Source organism: Rhea americana, unplaced genomic scaffold, assembly GCF_003343005.1.
Source record: "Rhea americana isolate MKP2758 unplaced genomic scaffold, rheAme1 scaffold_96, whole genome shotgun sequence".
NCBI lineage: Eukaryota > Metazoa > Chordata > Aves > Rheiformes > Rheidae > Rhea > Rhea americana.
In genome coordinates, this window is record NW_028187155.1 from 386,868 (window position 1) to 404,177 (window position 17,310).

The window sequence follows — 17,310 nt, forward strand, 5'->3', positions numbered from 1 at the left end:
CCGCGCCCCCGAGCCCTCCAGTCTGGGGCCCAGAGTGTCCTCCCAGTGACCACTCCCCCCCCCCGGCCTCGGAGTGCCCCCAGTCTGAGGCCCTGGGATCCTACCAGTCTAGAGTTCCAGTGCCCCTCCAGGTTCCCCCAGGCTGGGGCCCCGGAGTCCCTCCAGTGCCCCCCCCAGGGGCCCTCCAGGCCCGGTGCCCCCATACCCTCACCTTAGTCTGGAGTCCAGGTGCCCTCTCAGCAACACCCCACACACCCCAGACTCCTCTCCAGTGTGGAGCCCCAGTGCCCCCCCAAGACCCCTCCAGTCCGGGGCTCCTGCTGGACCCCAGTGAGGCATCCTAGTGACCTCCCAGTGCCTTCCCAGTGCACTCTGTGTCCCCCGTACAAGCCCCTTGTACTGTCCCGTGGCAGGACCCTGCTGTGCCCCAAGCATCCCCCACCAGGACCCCCAGGGCAGGACCCTGGTGTCCCCCACCTGGGACCTGCGTGCCTTCCCGGTTTCCCCCCATCTGGGATCCGGCTGTTGAAGCCCCTGGGCCCCCACTGTCCCCTCCCCTCAGAGGTGCGGTTTCGGGCAGGCTAGGTCTCAGCTGGCCCCCAGTCTGTGTTASGAGGCTGTTAGTGGGCGCCCTGGGAGGACTAGGTGGGGAGAGAGGGGCAGACTGGGCATGGCCCGGGGAAGGTGGGTGTCCTTTGGGGGGCCGTGGGAGGGGCGATGCCCCCGGCCTGGCCAGGGCAGCCAGAGGCCTGGGGCGGGCAGCGTCCGCCTGGCATCTCAGGAATGGGGAAGGCTTTTCCTCTTTCACTTTCCGCCCACGGAAAGCCTGGGGCGGGAGCTGGCTGCGTGCCCGGGCGGGCTGGGGGGCCCTGGTAGCCCCTGTGGGGCCACGAGCCCCCTTCCCCATCCCCACGGGACACCCCGAGCTGTGGGGTGGGGGCACAGCTTGCCTCAGGCATCCTTTGCTTCCCCCCAACCTCCACCCCCCGCTGCCCCAACCCAGTTTGGCAGAAGCTCTGCCCCCCTCCTCCCCCAGCCCTCTACCCTGCAGCATCGCGGGGGTCCCCCCTGCCAGCCGTGGGCCCCACGCCAGGGCCAGCGGCGCCCGGAGCCTGCGGGGCCGGCGCAGGAAGGGAAGTGCRGAGCCGAGGAGGAGGGGAGCTGCCGGCAAGAGGAACCGGCCCGCCAAGGCCGCGGCGCTGAACCCGCCGGGCCACGTGGGCAGCCCCCCTCCCGGCAGCCCTGACCCCTTCCAGCGCGCCCCGAACGCACCCTCCGCTCTCTGGGCTCTGCCAGCCCCTCCTGCCTCCCCTGGTTTGGCTTTGCCTGGCCCCCTTCGTTCCTGCTCCCCCCCCACCCCCCGGCCAGCACCAGGGGTGCCCCAAAATCCAGCCCGCTCAGCGGAGCGCTGGCTCCGTGGGGGCTCGCTGGGGCACGCGTTTGCCGCGGGCTGTCCCCGGGCGGCCGCCCGCCGCGGATAACTCTGCGGCCGTTCTTGTGGCCGAGATAGGGCATCTTGCGACAACCTCAGGCGGCTCCTTCCTGCCTGCCGGAGTGGCTGGGCCTGACTCACTTCCCACAGCGCTGTCGCCACCCGGGGCAAGGCGGTCGGCAGGGACTGCCCTCGCTCCGGTGCCGGGGTGCCAGCCACGGGGCCTCCGGGCACCCTGCCGTGCCCGMGGGGCTCAGGGTGGGCTGGGAAGTGCCAGCTCTGGCTGGCATCCAGAGCTGCTTTTGCTTCCTGCTTCGCAGCAAGCAAACGAGGAGCACAAAACTCAGTGGTGCCAAGCGCTCGCTGCCCAGTGGGGCCGTKCCTGGAGCAGGAGGGGGGCTTGGTGCCGGGGGGTGCCCTATGCCACAGACCCCCAAAATGAGAGGCTTGTCTGTGATGCATGGGCTCATGTCAGCAGGTAGAGCGGGGGGTGCGTGCCCACGGTTCGTCCTGGGGCTCTCCGTCCCTGTGCCACGCTCTAGTGCTGCCCTCTGGCTCTCTGTGGCCCTGTGCCCTTGGGGGAGGGCACCCACTGGGGCCCTTTGGACTTGTCCTCACTCTGCTTTACCCCCATCACTTCCAAGTGCCAAAGCTGGGGAAAGGGCAGAGGACCCACTGCCCAGTGAGGCTGGCAGCAGGACACGGAGGTCCCTGCCTCCCCCTGGCAGCACCCAGGGATTGCTGCAGGTTCCCCTGCCCTGTGCCAGCCTGCCACCTCCCCTCTCCCTGCTTGTTCACTCTCCGTGTGCCCAACTCTGAGCTGCCTGTGCAGAGGGTACACCAGGCCTTGATCCTGGCAGAGCAGCAGGATGGCAAAGGGGCAAGGTGGAGGGCACAGACAACTCGGGGTGCCAGAAGGGCTGCCTGTGGGTATCACCATCATGGGCACACACCTGTGGGCATCACAGCTGCCTGTTGTGCCAGCTGATCTTCTTCCTCAGCCTCCTTGAGGGCTGGCGTGCCATGCCTCGGTTGGCACGTCATGGGGCCAGGTCATGATTGGCATGCAAGTATCATGGAGCAGCTCTGCCTCCTGGTGCATCCCTGCCCCACCATGGGATCTCCGCAGGTGGCACAGAGTGAAGAAGTCTCAGCTCCAGCAGGGAAGGGGTGGGATGTCTGGGGGGGAGATGTGGGCATGGGAGTGGGAGCAACCCGTGTGCTCCCACCAGCACACGGTCCAGATGCTAGGTCTGGGGGATGGCTGTGCCTGCTGGCCCTGGCTCTGCTGGGGAGATTATGGGGTGGTCTGTGCTCAGCTAACAGAGATGTTGGTCTCTACTCGGTCCTTGGCAGGGTTTGTGGTGGGTCACGCTGGATTGTACCAAGCTCTGGCCATGTTTGCAGTGGCCTACTTCATCATAGGCATGACGGTGCTGTCTGTGTGTGCCATCGCCACCAATGGGGCACTGGATGCTGGAGGAGCCTACTGTATCCTTTGCTGTGGATGTTGCTGGGGTGTGGGGAACAAGCCAAAATTGAGTGACAGCCCAGAAGTGGCTGGGGTGCCATGTTGGGACTGCAACTGCTCTGACCTGAGGGTGATAGGGAGACCCAAGGGTGCTTGTGGGCATTGGTTTGGGTTACTGGCATCTTTCCTTGACTTAGACAAGATATGATCAGCCGTGCCCTGGGCCCAGAATTTGGAGGTAGCATCGGGATCATGTTTTTCCTGGCCAACGTGTGTGGCAGTGCCCTTTACGTGCTGGGGCTGGTGGAGGCAGTTGTGGACAGCTTTGGAGTGCCACCTGGTAAGCACCCGGGTGCATGGTGGCAGAGGGCAGTGGGGATCCCCTCCCCAAGCAGCTCAAGCACCCTGTCAGGCTTGCCAAGGTGGGTGCATGGCACAGAGTTGGGGCATGGTGCTTTATGTAGCTGGCATGGCTCACCCAGGCCTCTACCCCTCGCTGTTGATTTGGTGCCCCTTACGCATGGCATGAAGCTGGTGGCTCTCAGCTCCAGGTGATGACTGCTCTGAACTTAGCTAATCCTGACTCATCTCTCTGCCCAGGGCAAAAAGTGGGCACAGGCGTCCACATCCTGCCCCAGAGCTACTGGTACGAGCTGCTCTACGGCACCATCCTGCTTGCCCTGTGCCTCGTGGTGTGCCTCGTGGGTGCCTCCATCTATGCCAAAGCCACCTTCCTCATCTTCCTTATCGTCGCGGGTGTGCTGGGCACCATCCTCATCAGCTTCTTCGCCACGCGACCCATCGGGGTGCCCATTCACCTGCCACACTTCAACAGCTCAGAGACTGAGGACGGCTTCTTCACAGGCTTCTCGTTCACTACTCTGCGAGATAACCTGGGTGGTGAGGAATGGCTTTTCCCAGCCCTGGCCATGGTACCTGCCATGATACATGTGCCCTAATCCTACCTGTCAGGCCAGAGAGGAGTGGCACTGTYCCAAGGCCTAGCACCTCCATGTCAGCAGGGACATGGAAGGGGAGAGCCTGCAGACACAAAGCAGGTGCCAGACGTAGTTTATTCCATGGTGGCTATTGTCTGGGCCCAGGGAGCATTGAGGAGAGGGTATATGGCAGGGCTGTGCCACCCCATACAGCTCATTGCAGTGTGTACCCATGTGTCCTGCAGGTGGGTACGGTGTGGACTACACCACAGGGCAGATGATGAGTTTCAGCTCCGTCTTTGCGGTGATGTTCAACGGCTGCACTGGCATCATGGCAGGCTCCAACATGTCGGGTAAGAAGAGGAAAGGTGTCAGGGGTGGGTGATACCAGGGGTGAGGAGTAGGAGCCACAACTGGGCAGTGGAATTGGAGGAGACCAAGGAGGGCTGTGCCTGCAGGCTTCTAATGCTGCCTGCTCYTGCCTGCAGGGGACCTGAAGCGCCCAAGCTACTCCATCCCACGGGGCACCATCTCCGCCGTGCTCTTCACCTACCTCGTCTACAACTTGTTGGCTTTCCTCATGTGTGCCACCTGCAACAGGTATGGCAGCTTGTTCCCACATCAGGGTCATTGGTGCCCAGGTATGCCTAGTGCCAGGGTGTGCTGGCATGGGCTGATGTGGGTGCCAGCATGTCCATGTACCTCTCTAGAACCCTCCTGCAGAAAGATTATGGCTTCCTACGTGATATCAGCATCTTCCCACCCCTGGTCACAGTGGGGATCTACGCTGCTACCCTCTCYGCGGCCATGAGCAACCTCATCGGGGCATCCCGCATCCTCTATGCCCTGGCCCGGGATGATCTCTTTGGTGAGTTGCCTAGGGCACACTGGCACCATCCAGAGTCTACCCAGAGAGTTGACACTGACTGGGACCAGCCCTGGAACCAGGGAGTCTTCTTTCTGGTTTGAGGGTGACATTTTGTGGGTTGGCATGTGCCCATTCTGGAGGATACAGTGTCTAGGGTCCTGAGTCTGGCTTGCAATTGTCCCATTTCCCTGTGGTGATGCCCAGTCTTCGTTGCCCTGCACGGGTGCAGGGTTGGCTACTTAGGGGTTTGTGCCCAGGGAGTCTTATTTGTAGTACCCAGAGTGGGGGGCAACCACTGTAGGCTGGACTGGCACCCAATGGCACAGCTGCTCCTCCCTGAGGGAGGTGGTACGAGGGTGCCAGTTGCCAACTGTACACCCCATCTGCAGTCTGGGGCGCACTCACTGGCGTTGTCGGCTTGGGTGCATGCCTGCACGCCAGCCGGGCTGCAGAGATGCAGGCAGTGCGTTGTCTGTATGCAGTGGTGTTGGTGCCCAGGGTGGGGGCAGGACTCCTGGCTTGCGGCTCAGGTGGCATGAGTGCCCGCTGGTGCCTGTGTGGGCACCTTCTGCCTTGCCTTAGCTCTGCTTCCCCTTTGTCCACAGGCCGGGCGCTGGCGCTCGCCAAGAAGACATCTGCCAGTGGGAACCCCGTCATGGCTGTGATCCTCTCCTGGCTGGTGGTGCAGGTGAGTTTGTCCGGYACGGTGCCTACTCACTTGGGTCTTGCCTACCACAGGGGTGCCCTGTGGTGTTCCTTTTCCCAGTGCCACCAGGTGAAGGTGGGTTGGCTCCTGGGCTGGGCATTACGGAGCCAGGCCCTGGCATCGCTAGTGTTGCCAGGCACGTTCCCCCCAGCCAAGCTGTGTTGTTGAGCAAAGGGGGAGCTGCCCCCACCCCACGGCTGTGCCCGCAGCCTGGTGCCTCTCCTCMCTAACAGCCCCGTGCTCTGTGGTGGGACTGGGAGCAGCCTGTGCCCAGGGCAGGCATAGCAGAGCTGAGGGGCAGCTGAAGCATGGGGTACTGGGCAGACTGGAGGGTGGGAGTGGGGAGCACTGTGTGGCTGCTGGAAGACATGGAACAGGAGGGAGATAACTGTCCAGCATTGGGGAGGCATTTGGGGCAAGACGGGTGGGGAGTGCTGCCCCYCACCCCACCCCCTGCCCTGGGGGGCACCTCCAAGGCTGGAAGGGGGGAGCAGATTCAGCCCCATTCCCGTGGGCCCTGCCTGCAGTGACCTTTTCCTCCCCGAGCGGATGACTGAAGGATAAATGGATAAATGGCAGCAAATGGCCGAGGGTGGGGGCGGGGGGCTGCGGGCGTTCCTGGTGGGGGATCCGTTACCGCTGAGCCGTGCTGTTAACTCCCGGTGAGCCAAAAGCCGCGCGGCTGCGATTGGCAGCCTGTGGCCGTCGGGTGCGTAGGTGGGTAGCCAGGCACTGCACATGCACCCTGCCCACCTTCTGCACTGGGCTGTCCCCTCCTGGCATGGGAAATTCCTGCCCAGCGTGGCGCGCGGCTGCGTGGAAACGCCTCCTTCACGCCGGTCCCAGGGCTCGCTCGGGGGGCAGTCGGGCAGCGGTGGCAGTGAGCAGGTTGCTCCTATGYGTTTCTGTGGTGGCTGCAGGCAAGGGGGTGCAGGGTGCAGTGGCACAAAGTGGTGCCCACCTCTGTGGAGGTGAAGTCTGGTCCTTGATGCCCTGGGAGGCTGGCAGGATGGGCAGCAAGGTTGCTGTGGGGCAYACAAGGCTGGCAGGGCTGGCTCAGGAGAGTGCCGGGGATGTTGTCCCACAGGCCACTGGCTGCATTCAAACTTTGCCCCCTGTGCTCTCTGCAGCTGGTGCTCTTCTCCGGGAAGCTCAACACCATTGCGGGGGTCGTCACCACCTTCTTCCTCTTGGTTTACGCTACTGTTAACCTGGCCTGCCTGGCACTGGAGTGGGCGTCAGCCCCCAACTTCAGGTACCCATTGGTGCAGGGGAGGGAGGCTACTCTGAGATGCTGGGTGGGTATCCATCCATCAGTCCATCTGTTTGCAGCTCCAATGCCATCGAGCCATGAGCGCTGCCCCTCAGTGGGACAGAGATGCAGAGCAGCCCCTCTCCTGGGCTTAACAGAAGGGCAGAGACACCCCCTTCCCTTGGGACAAAGGAGGGAGCATGTCCCAGCAGGGCACTGGCTTGGCACCGCGCGTCCCCCTGCCTGGCACTGCTTTATTGAGGAGATATCCATGCATCYAGCATCACCCGGGTACCACCCGCCCCCTCCCCCTAGGCTTTCCGGAGGAGGTAATTTATAGCTTGTGCCCGCCCGGCATCCCCCAGGCAGCTTGCCAAGCAGTGATGGAGCCCACTTTCCATTAGTGCTAATTAAACTAACGCGGGAAGGGGAGGAGGGAGATCCTGGGCAGGGGGGAGGAGGAGAGATCTTCCAGGAAGGATAAGCATGTGTGACAAGCAGCCCTAATCTGGGGTGGCCAGGGTTGCCCTGGCCTGGGCCTGGCTGGGCACAGCTGCCCGTACCCCTGCGGGGACACAGCAGGGTGATTCGGGGAAGCCTCGTCTGCCTCGCGCTTTGCCGCTGAGCTGCGCACGTCCCCCCCCCCCCGGCCCGATCAGTCCGTGTTCCCCCGGTCCCTGGCGACGGGAGTGCCGCCTGAGAGCAGGGACTACCCGGAGGGGATGGGAACCGTGCCGGTTCCCGCTTGTGGGACCAGTGCGGTGTGCGCTGCCCGAGGTGCGAGGCGCTGCCCGTGCCGATCTGGGGGCAGCGGTGGTGCCCAGCAGGGCTGGGTGGCGCTGCCGGAGGGTGCAGCAGGGCGGCGTGTCCCTGAGAGTGCCCCGGTCCCGAGGGAGAGCTGGTGTCTGTGCCGGGTTGGGGCTTGGCCTCCCCAGTTGCCCTCTTGGCCAGGCACGGATGGGGCACGAGCGGTGCCTGGTGGGGAGGATGCTGCTGCAGCTGGCTGGCAAAGGGACCTTCGCCCACCCCGCTCTCTAATGGCCCCTGCTGTGCCCACCCCCAGCACCCCCCCCCACCCCGTGCTGAGGTCTCCATCAAGCGCAGCGGAAAAGGATTTTAATTACCTTTCAGCAAAAACAACAATTAGAGAAAATAACAGCTTCTCGCCTCCCCGCCTCTGCTTCCCTGCGCCAGGCTGAGCCGCTGCGCCCGGCTGCTGGTGCTGCCACGCACTCCCTGGCACCGCGTGGCTCCCCCAGACCGTGCCCGTCCCCAGACCCTGTCCTCATGAACGTCCTCCCTGCCTCAGGTTACCCCCTTTTAGCCGGGGCGGGTAGCAAGAGGGTCCCCAAGGGCCAGGGTAGGTACCACCTTGCCTCTGCGCCCTGCTGGCACAAAGTGTTTGCCCTACCACAGAGGGGTACGCCGTGCTCCCCACCCCCTGCACCCCCTGCCCTCCTCTGACCCTGCTTCTCTGTGGCACCAACCCCGTTCCCAGTTGCCCTCGGAGGGACACGGAGGGTTGGGTGCCCTTGCTGGGGGGCCCTGGTGTGGTGTTGCCAGGCTGCCGGCTCCACTGCCAGCAGTGACGGCGCGGCGAAAGGGGGCTGATTGAGGTAAAAATTGCCATTTCTCTGCCCAGCCCAAACGCACGCTGTGATGAGGTGCCGTTAGGGAGAGGGRGGAAGGCGGGCACACGGAGGGGGCGTGCAGCGGGCAGGCCTGCCGGAGAGYGGTGCCGCTGGGAGCCTCTTCCTCCATGCCCGGCCGCCCTGTGTGCCGGCTGGGCCGGGATGCCCTGGGCGCAGCATGGAGAGCTGGCTGCCCTTGGTGGGCAAAGGGGCTTCAGAAAGCRGCTCTGGCACTGTGCAATGTACCTGTGCCACCCCCCAACATGGTGTGGGGCAGCCAGGACGCAGGATTAGCTGGCAGTGCTGGAGAGCGTCTTGTTACCCCCTGTGTAATTAGCTAACGATGCCCTCTGCAGCCTGCTGCTCCCCGTGGGAGTTTTCCTTGGCCAGCCAAGCACAGTCGAATGCCCAGGGCTTTGTACCCACCAGTGCCACTGGTGAGGATGGAGGAAATGCCAGCTCCCTGTGCCCGCGTGTCCGCTGGAGTTTGCCTGGAGCCCATCTGTCTGGCTGGCATGAAGTGGGTGGCGTGAAGCCCTGTGCGAAGGGCCTCGTTTTTGCTGAGCTCCCGCCTGCAAGGTGCCTGTTAGCTGTGCTCCCCGCTCTGCTAACGGGAGACCTCAGGCCCCATTCCCAGTTGCTTTCAGCCAGCAGCAGTGGGGCAGCCAGCTCCCGATGGGTACCACAGCAGTGCCTGGATTGGGGGGGTATCAGGCAGGGCTGTGCCCTCCGCCGGAGGCATCTGGGGTGCCTGACGTGCCTAGGTTGGCACAACAGGTTCACTGGGGGTGGCTGGTCTGACCTTGGCACAGCCTCCTGCTGCTTCTGCTCCCGCTGTCGCTGTGCCCGCCCTGCGGCGGGCACGGCAGCCCAGGCGGTAACGAATGCCTTTTCTCCTTGCTCCAGGCCCACCTTCCGGTACTTCACTTGGCACACGTGCCTGCTGGGCATTGCGGGCTGCTGTGTCATGATGTTCCTCATCAGCCCTGTGTCAGCCTCTGCGAGCCTGGGCTTCCTCCTCCTCCTCCTCCTCGCCCTCCACTACCTCTCGCCCAGYAGCACTTGGGGCTATATCAGCCAGGCCCTCATCTTCCACCAGGTGAGCTGTGCCAGCCGTGCCTACTGCCTTGACCTCCTCTGCTGGCCCTTTGCCTGCCTCGCACCATGCGTGGCAGAGAGCTGGCAACACCAGGGCTTGTGCCCCCTGGGCATCTGCCCAGTGCTCGCCTTGGGGGTGGCGACAGCCTCCTGCCATCTCTTCCTTGAGCGGCATTTCCTTGGGGTTGGCATTCCCGTGGTGCAGGTTGTTAAAGAAAGCAGAGCTCCTGAATGTCACTGCTTGCGGGAGGGCTGCCCAGTGTGGCGCGTGCTCCTGACGCCTCTGCTCTCCCTCTGGCCAGGTGCGGAAATACCTGCTGATGCTGGACGTGCGGAAGGACCACGTCAAGTTCTGGCGCCCGCAGATGCTGCTGATGGTACAGAACCCGCGGGGCAGCGCCCGCCTCATTGACTTCATCAACGACCTCAAGAAGAGCGGCCTCTAYGTCCTGGGCCACGTGGAGCTGCAGGACTTAGGTGAGCGCTTGGCCCTTCCCTGGGGTACCAGCTGCCTGCCACCACCCCTCCCTGCGGGGTCACAAAGTCCCTGGGGCAGCAGGGCCTGGCTGGCTGCAGGGCAGCAGGTGATGCCCCTTGGGGTGCTCACTGCTGTCCTGGACAAGGGCAGGTGGGGCTGTGCCCGTCCTTCCCACCTCTGGGCAAGGGGACTGAARTTGGGGTCGTTTTCCAGGGTGCTGGGGCATCGCTGGTGTCCGTCTCCCAGCTGGGCGCTGTGGACATGGGGGAGAAATGTCAGCACTTTGGGCACACCTGTGGCAGCTTGGGCTTGGCACGGTGTGGTGGACATAGGTGGCTTGTGTTTCTCCCAGGCCTCACGCACACACATAGGTATACACGCGTGCTTGCATGCGTGTGTGCTCACACATCTGTCCCTGCGTGTGCGCGCACAGCTCCTGCGTGCGTCGGCAGTGGTGTGCGTGCACAGCACCTGCACCCCTGGCCTCTTTGCGCCCCCTCGCACGAGTGAACACTTGCACACACCTAGTGTGCACGCTGGCACAGCCTTGCACGTGTTTGCCCATGCATGTCCTTGCCGTGTGCCTGCAGGTGTGCTCCCGTGCTGCAGGCGTGATTGCACCCCATYGCATGTTCATTTGCACACGCGTGTTCCCTCACCCGCTTTCCCTCGCCCTGCTGTGGCCATTCCCACCCCTCAGCAGATCCACAGGCTATGCTTCCCCCCTGCCTTGCCGTTGCCATGGTGACTAATGGCCTGAAATTGGGGGGGGGAGCTGTCTGGATATATTTTTTTATATATTTATGTATAATTTCATCACTCTGGCTGGAAGAACCTGATTCCACCTCCCCACCTCTCAYGGGTGCTGCGGGTGGCCAGGGGGCTTGGCATGGGGCTTGACACTGGTACGGGGGCACAGGTTTGGGGCAGGGRTGGGTGCTGGGGGTGCTCAGCACCATGCCGGGGCGCTGCAGGGGAGGCCCCCCCGGCGTGGGGTGCCTGCCTGCCCCGTTGGGGCCTGACACCCGTCTCGCCCCCGGCACAGACGCGCTGCCCTCGGACCCGCTGCAGGCCCAGCAGGACTCRTGGCTGGGCTTGGTGGACAAGCTGAACGTCAAGGCTTTCGTCAGCCTCACGCTGGCCCCCTCRGTGCGGCACGGCGTCCGGCAGCTCCTCTTCACCTCCGGCCTCGGTGAGTTGCGCCCGTAGCAGCCGCTGCCCCCCCTGCCTTACCTCCTAGGGTGGGCGCAGGTGTGGGTCAACCCCGCTGCCTCTGTGGGGTGGGCAGTGCCAAGGCCACATCAGCCCTTGGAGGCACCGTGGGCTGGCAGAGCCCTCCCCGTCCTCTCCGCTCACCCCGGGCTGGCGCGGTCTCTCCGGCAGGCGGGATGCGGCCCAACACGCTCGTGCTGGGCTTCTACGACGACGCGGCGCCCCAGGATGGGCTGGCCCAGCACCCGGCCTTCACCAGCGCCCGTGAGGAGGTGCCCCTCGGCTTCCCCCCGGTGCGGGCACCCGCGGCGCCCAAGCTCCTCTCGGCCCGGGAGTACGTGGGCATCGTGGCTGACGCCTTGAAGATGCTGCGCAACGTCCTGCTGGCCCGGCACCTGGAGAGCCTGGACAAGGCCTGGGAGCTCCGGCGGGCCACCAGCTCCCCACCCTCCATCCACGTGTGGCCCATCAACCTCCTGCGCCCCGACAGCGCCCGCTATGCCGACACCTGCAGCCTCTTCCTGCTCCAGATGGCCTGCGTGCTGAACATGACGCGGGCCTGGCGCCGTGCCCGCCTTCGCCTCTTCCTCTGCGTGGAGGCAGGTGCCATGCCCCAYGCCCAGGAGGACAAGTTGCGCCAACTGCTCAAAGACTTGCGCATCCAGGCCCAAATCCAGCTGGTGCCCTGGGACGCGGTGGTCAGCCTGCACTGGCAAGCCCAGCGGGCGCCCCCGGGGGGGCCGGCGCTGGCCGAGGAGGAGAGCTCCGTGAACTTCCCGGCCAACGCCACCCAAGTCTCGGATGAGTACGTCTGTGCCGCCAACAAACTCATCCTCGAGCAGAGTCCCGCGCCCGCCGTCCGCTTCCTCTACCTGCCGCGGCCGCCCGCCGATACCAGCCTGTACCCACTCTACCTACACCACCTGGATTTGCTCACTCGGGACCTGGGCCCCACAGTGCTGGTGCACGGGGTGAGTGCCGTCACCAGCACCCAGCTCTAGGGGACAGTGGGGGACCCCGTCCCCAGCACTCGTAGCTCAGGGATGGGCACCGTGCCCGCTCCAGACTCCTGGGTTCTCATTCAGCCAGTGCCTTTAGCAGCCTGAGGCTGGGCACCGTGGCAGGGGGGTGGGTGCTCCCCGCTGCGGGTGCCCCCCGGCTGGCAGTGACTCCTGCTCGGCTTAGGTGAGCCAGCCGGAGGAGCCAGTGCCCTGCCCTGGCGGTGCCAGGGGCTGGCAGTGTGGACACAGCGGGGCTGGGGGGTGCTTGCGTGTACCAAGACCCTGGTAGGTGGCACAGAATTAAAAGTTGCCCTGGCAGGACCCGGGCACAGCCCTGGCACCGGCCAGGCGAGTCAGTGCATTAACAGTGCATCTTCTTTGGTGTGGCAGCGGGGCARCGAGGGGCACCTGGGTCCTGGTGGGAGGCAGGTGGGTCCCAGGTGCTGGGTGCATCTGTCCCCCCCCTTGGAGCCCTTGGGTCACAGCCGGCTTTGGGGGGAGGCCGAGGGGCGATTCGTGGGAGTGAGGGTGGCTGGGCTGGTTGGTGGCACCCGTGGAAGATGGTAGCAGCTGGGCACGTGCCCCCTTGCCTGCGACACCCCCGGTACCTCCCCCGCTGCAGGGGCTGCACGCCTGCCCTGGGGACCCAGGGGTCCGGGAGCCCGGCTGGGCCGGAGCTGAGTGGCTGGGGGGGCCGGCAGAGCTGTGCCCGCTCGCGGTGCCTGGATGCTCGTGTGGGCACGGAGCCGGGAGGGCGGTTAGCTGGGTTTGGGCAGGAATGGGGTAGCGGGGCTGTAACGCCGGGGCTGCGCCGCCCGCCGCGGTGCGGGGCACGGCCCCGAGCGCCCGCCAGCACCCGCCGCGCTTTCCTCCCGCGTCGCCCCGGCCTCGCCACCGCCGGCTCCTCCAGGCACCCTGCCAGCAGCGGGGATTGATTAAAGGCAGCCTCGACCTTGGTGCCCCGGCTCCCCGCCATCCCCGGTGCCTTTCATTAGGAAAAATTAAATGGGAAGGGGTGGGGGAGGGGAGCCCGGACGCCTGGGCCCCCTGTGCGCTGCTGCGGGGAGGGGGGTGGTGGTGGGGAGCAAGCTGGGTGCTGGCACCACCAGCCCTGGGCTCTGGCACCCCTGCCCTGTCCCAGCACCCGTATGCTGCTGCGGGGAGGCCTGGCAGGGCCCTTCATCTGCAGGGACCCTTGGGTGTGTGGTGTGGGGTGGTCCAGGCCCCTCGCCTTGGTGGGGAGGGGGGAAAACGATGCGGGGAGGGGAGGGCTCTGCCTCACGGGGCAGCCCCAGGGTGCTTCCACCCCCTCGCCCCATCCCTCCGCGGGGGGCGGCGGTGGAGCCAGCATTGCCCCGGAGCAGCCCCCCGCCCCTGCTGCCGTCGCCCCCGGGTGCTGCCCCGCGGTATTGATTAGGGGAGGGCAGGAAATTGCCTGGGTGACGGGCGATAAATCTATTAGGTGCCTGGCAGGCGGGCAGCGCGCCCGGGCGCTGCGTGATCGATCGCTTCCTATTAGCCCCGGCGCGGGGGGAGAAGTGCTGGGGGCCCCATGGCGGGGGGGTTTGGGAGGGTCTCGGTGCCCAAATTCGCACCCTCGGGCCGGGGGTGGGGGTCTGCCTGGCGGGGTCTGAGGCGGGGGGGCTGGTGCCGGTGGCGGCCCGGCGCTGGCACGTCCCCGTCCAGGCCGGGCGCGGGGGCACCCGGCTGTGAAAGGAAACGCGTCGCCCCGACCCTGCCCGCCGCGGCCCGGTGATTTTATTTACAAACAGGCGGGAGCTGGCACAGGGCAGCCGGGCACCAGCGGGACCCAGCGGCCTATAATGTTAATTATCACCACGTAATTAAAAGCCCATAAAAAGCCTCACACTTCATTAAATTAAAGCTTCCCCACACCGCAAAGCCCGGGCTCCGGCAGAGTTAACCTCGGCCGTGCCAGGCRCGGGCACCGCACAGCCTGCGCCAGCCCCGGCTGGGGCGGGGGAGACCCAGCCGGGGGGGCAGGCAGCCCCCGTGCACGCGCAGGGCGTTGCATTGCGATGCAGCGTTGCACGCGCACACGCGTGTGCACACGCGCGTCCCAGCTCAGCCCGCGCAGGGAGCCGAAGGCGCACGCGTGGATAGCTGCACGCCGGGCAGTGCCCGCTCTGCGCATGCCTGCACGCACAGCTGTCCCCCCGCCACGTCCCTCCCTCCCCACGCACACACGGCCCCACACGACGCGCGTGTGCACGGCGCTGTATGTATGTAGGGGCACAAAGAGGGGAATGCGTGTGAGCGTGCGCATGTGTGTATGCACAAAGGTGTGCGTGTGCATGCACAAGGGGTGTGTGTGTGTGTGCATAAGGGGCGCATGTATGCATAAGGCTGCATGTGTGGGTGTGTGTGCACAAGGAGGGCTCGTGGATGCAAGGCAGTGTGTGTGTGCATGCACAAGGAAGGGAACGTGCGCATGCACACACGAGGYTGCTTGTGCGCACATGTATCAAGTGTGTGTAGTGTATTAAATTGCAATGCAGTGCTCACAGGGGGTGTGTGTGCATGTGCGTGTGCATGTGGGTGTTAATCCACACACCGCACTCAAGCAAGGGTGCGAACCAGGGGTGTCCACAAAACAACCGTGCAAGCGTGCGCGCCCAGGCGAGCCCGTGCCCGCCGGGCAGAGGGCGGCTGGGTGGTGCRGGGGGCCAGCGCTGGAGGGTGCCCGTGCCCCCGGCCCCGCGGGGGCGGGCAGACAGCGGGGACTTGGCTATTTCTTGGAAATTTCGCAGCATTCATTTCAGCACAAATAAAAGCTGTCATTGCCGGAGAAATGATACTGATCGGGGTCTGAAAAGACAGCAAATTACCCGCCTGAAAATGCACCGCTGGAAAAAAAAAATGCATATTAAACACACAAAAAGGCACTTTGCCATCAGCCGCGCTTCCCCCGCCGCTCCAGAATAACCACACTTTACATAATTCTCCCTCTCCACCTCCGAATTAATTTTGCAGACAGCGGCGGAGGCAACCCTGTAACAATAGTGAAGGGGAGAGGCGGCGGCGGCGGGGACGCGGGCCGGGGGCTCGGGGACGCGGCGCTCCCGTCCTCGGCCCTGCGGCCTCCGGGGCCGGGGCGCTGGGGGTGGGACGCGCGGGGCAATTTCTCGCGMCGAGGGGCGGCTCTCAGGCAGCCTTTTCCCGCGAGTGACGACCCCTCGCCAGGCTCTTGCYGCGGCCCCGGGAGGGAGGCAGGCACCGGCAGGGTGCAAATCCACAGGGTCAGCCCGGGCTGGCACCCGGCGCGGTGCCCCAGCGCCCACCCGCTGCCCCCTTCTGCCCGGCGCGGGGTGGCCGTCGGTGCCCACTCAGCCCAGCACCACCAACTGGGGAGCAAATGGTTTATAGGGGATTTGATGGGTGGTGGCCATGGGGAGGGAGGCCTGTTGGCCAGCCAAAGAATTGGCATCGAGGGGCTGGCGGGGGGGGGGGGGGGGGCAGCGGAGGTCGGCACCGCGCTGCTTTGCATTTTCAATGACAGACCCATGCCGGGTGCTCGGGAGAGTGGAAAAATCTTATTTGTCACCTGCTGGCGGTGCACGGCGGCTCCTGCGCCGTGGCTAATCTCGGGGAAAATGAGGCTGCTGGCGGGGTGGCCCGCGGGACGGGCACGGTGGAGCGAGGCAGGCACCGTGGTGGTGGGGGGGGAGGGCACAGCCTGGCGCCAGGCCCTGCTCCGGGCTTGGGGTGCAGGGCTCAGGGTGCCCCCCGGGGTGGGCACCCGCGGAGGTGTTGCACCAGCCTCGCTCCTGGGTCCAAGCCGCCCGTGCTGGCACCGGGGCGCGTGGCACGGGCCGTGCCGGGCCGAGTGCTCCTCCAGCCCGCACTCCCCACGGCCTCACGCCTCCTCTCTCCTCTCCGCGTGCCCGGGCTCCGGAGTGCCAGGTCCAGAGGCTGCCGCTGCCCGCGTGTCGCCCCTGGGGCACGCACAAGAGATTTAAGGGGGAGCAAACAGAGGGAATCGGGAGCCGGTGCTGCCTGGCCTCACCTCTGCCAACAGGTGCCCGTCTTGCACCCACCRTGCCCAAGCGCCTCGAGGCGCCAGCCCCAGCGGGACGCCGCAGTGCTCTGCGGCCGGCACAGATTTATCCATTATTTTATATCCACACGCCTTTAATTTTTACAGCCCTGTTCGAGCAATACCCAGGGCTGTTAATAACACCAGCCTCCCCCCAGGGCTGGGTCCCGGTGCAGCGGTCAGCGCCTTGCCCAGGCCGTGCCACCTTGCGGGGGGCACCTCGGCCCCCGGCGAGCGCAGCCCGAGCTCCCCCCACCCAGGCCGCGAGGCCTGGGCCCGGGGCAGCCCGCGGCACCCACAGCAGAAGTCAGGGTGCAGCCCAGCACGCAGCAGCTGAGCCACCCATCACTGTGCTGGGGGACGCCCCTGGCGAGTGTGGCACAGCAGCCCCAGCCTCAGGGGCTCTCCTCCCAGCACCCAGACACATGCTGGCCCAGGGCTCTCCCCCCAGCACCCAGGAAAACCCAGAGCACCCGTAGAGGCACCGGGGCTGTGCCGGCAAGGCAGGCGAGCGCGGCAGGCAGGATGGCCGAGGGGGGCCGGGGGGAAGGCGGCTGCTGTACTGGGCTGCCGCGGGCGGTGGGAATTGATGGGTTATAAATCTCCTTGCTGGSCCCCCCCGTGGCAGAGCGACTCACGATATTTATGTTGGGGATTTATCTGCAATGCAGTTTAATATTCCCGGACCTTGGCGTGCGTGCGTGTGTGTGTGTGCGTGCCCCCCCCTCCCCACGCCCCCCGTGTCCCCCTGCCCGCCTATCCCATCACCCGGAGCAGCCCGGGCTCCATCTCCTCCCCACCCCACAAACCCTGCACCCACTCGAGCAGGACTGGCCGGGCCGGGGTGGGCCCCACAGGTGCCCCTTGGCACGCCGGGGGGGAGGTGGCAGCAGCCGGGATGCTCCTGGTGCCAGGGCCAGCCGTGCCGCTGCCCGGCTGCCCGGGGGTGACAGCAGGGTGCCCGGGCGGGGTGGCGCTGCCAGCCCCCGCGGCGGGGGGCTCGGGGACCCCCCTGCCCGACTCCCCCGCCGGCGGGGATGAGGTAAGGCTGGCGGGTGGCACAAGGCTGCTCCATTTGCATAATAATCTCGTTAATGGAGCCCGGCCTGCGGGAGAGCCGGGCTGGAGACGCCACCCCCTCCCCGCCCCGCCGCCTCCCTCCGGCC

The 17,310-nt window shown here is 65.7% G+C and overlaps 1 protein-coding gene across 1 annotated transcript; it reads left to right on the top strand.

Moving 5' to 3' along the window:
- Nucleotides 1-2,793: 2,793 nt before the first annotated feature.
- SLC12A9 (solute carrier family 12 member 9) lies at nucleotides 2,794-12,452 on the top strand. The gene is made up of 12 exons (XM_085325092.1): nucleotides 2,794-2,923; nucleotides 3,106-3,243; nucleotides 3,504-3,803; nucleotides 4,087-4,194; nucleotides 4,330-4,441; nucleotides 4,552-4,709; nucleotides 5,315-5,397; nucleotides 6,546-6,670; nucleotides 9,205-9,397; nucleotides 9,699-9,873; nucleotides 10,920-11,066; nucleotides 11,258-12,452. Exons 1-12 carry the CDS (start codon nucleotides 2,830-2,832, stop codon nucleotides 12,085-12,087), a joined length of 2,463 nt encoding a protein of 820 aa, XP_085181218.1. The 5' UTR covers nucleotides 2,794-2,829; the 3' UTR covers nucleotides 12,088-12,452.
- Nucleotides 12,453-17,310: the final 4,858 nt, after the last annotated feature.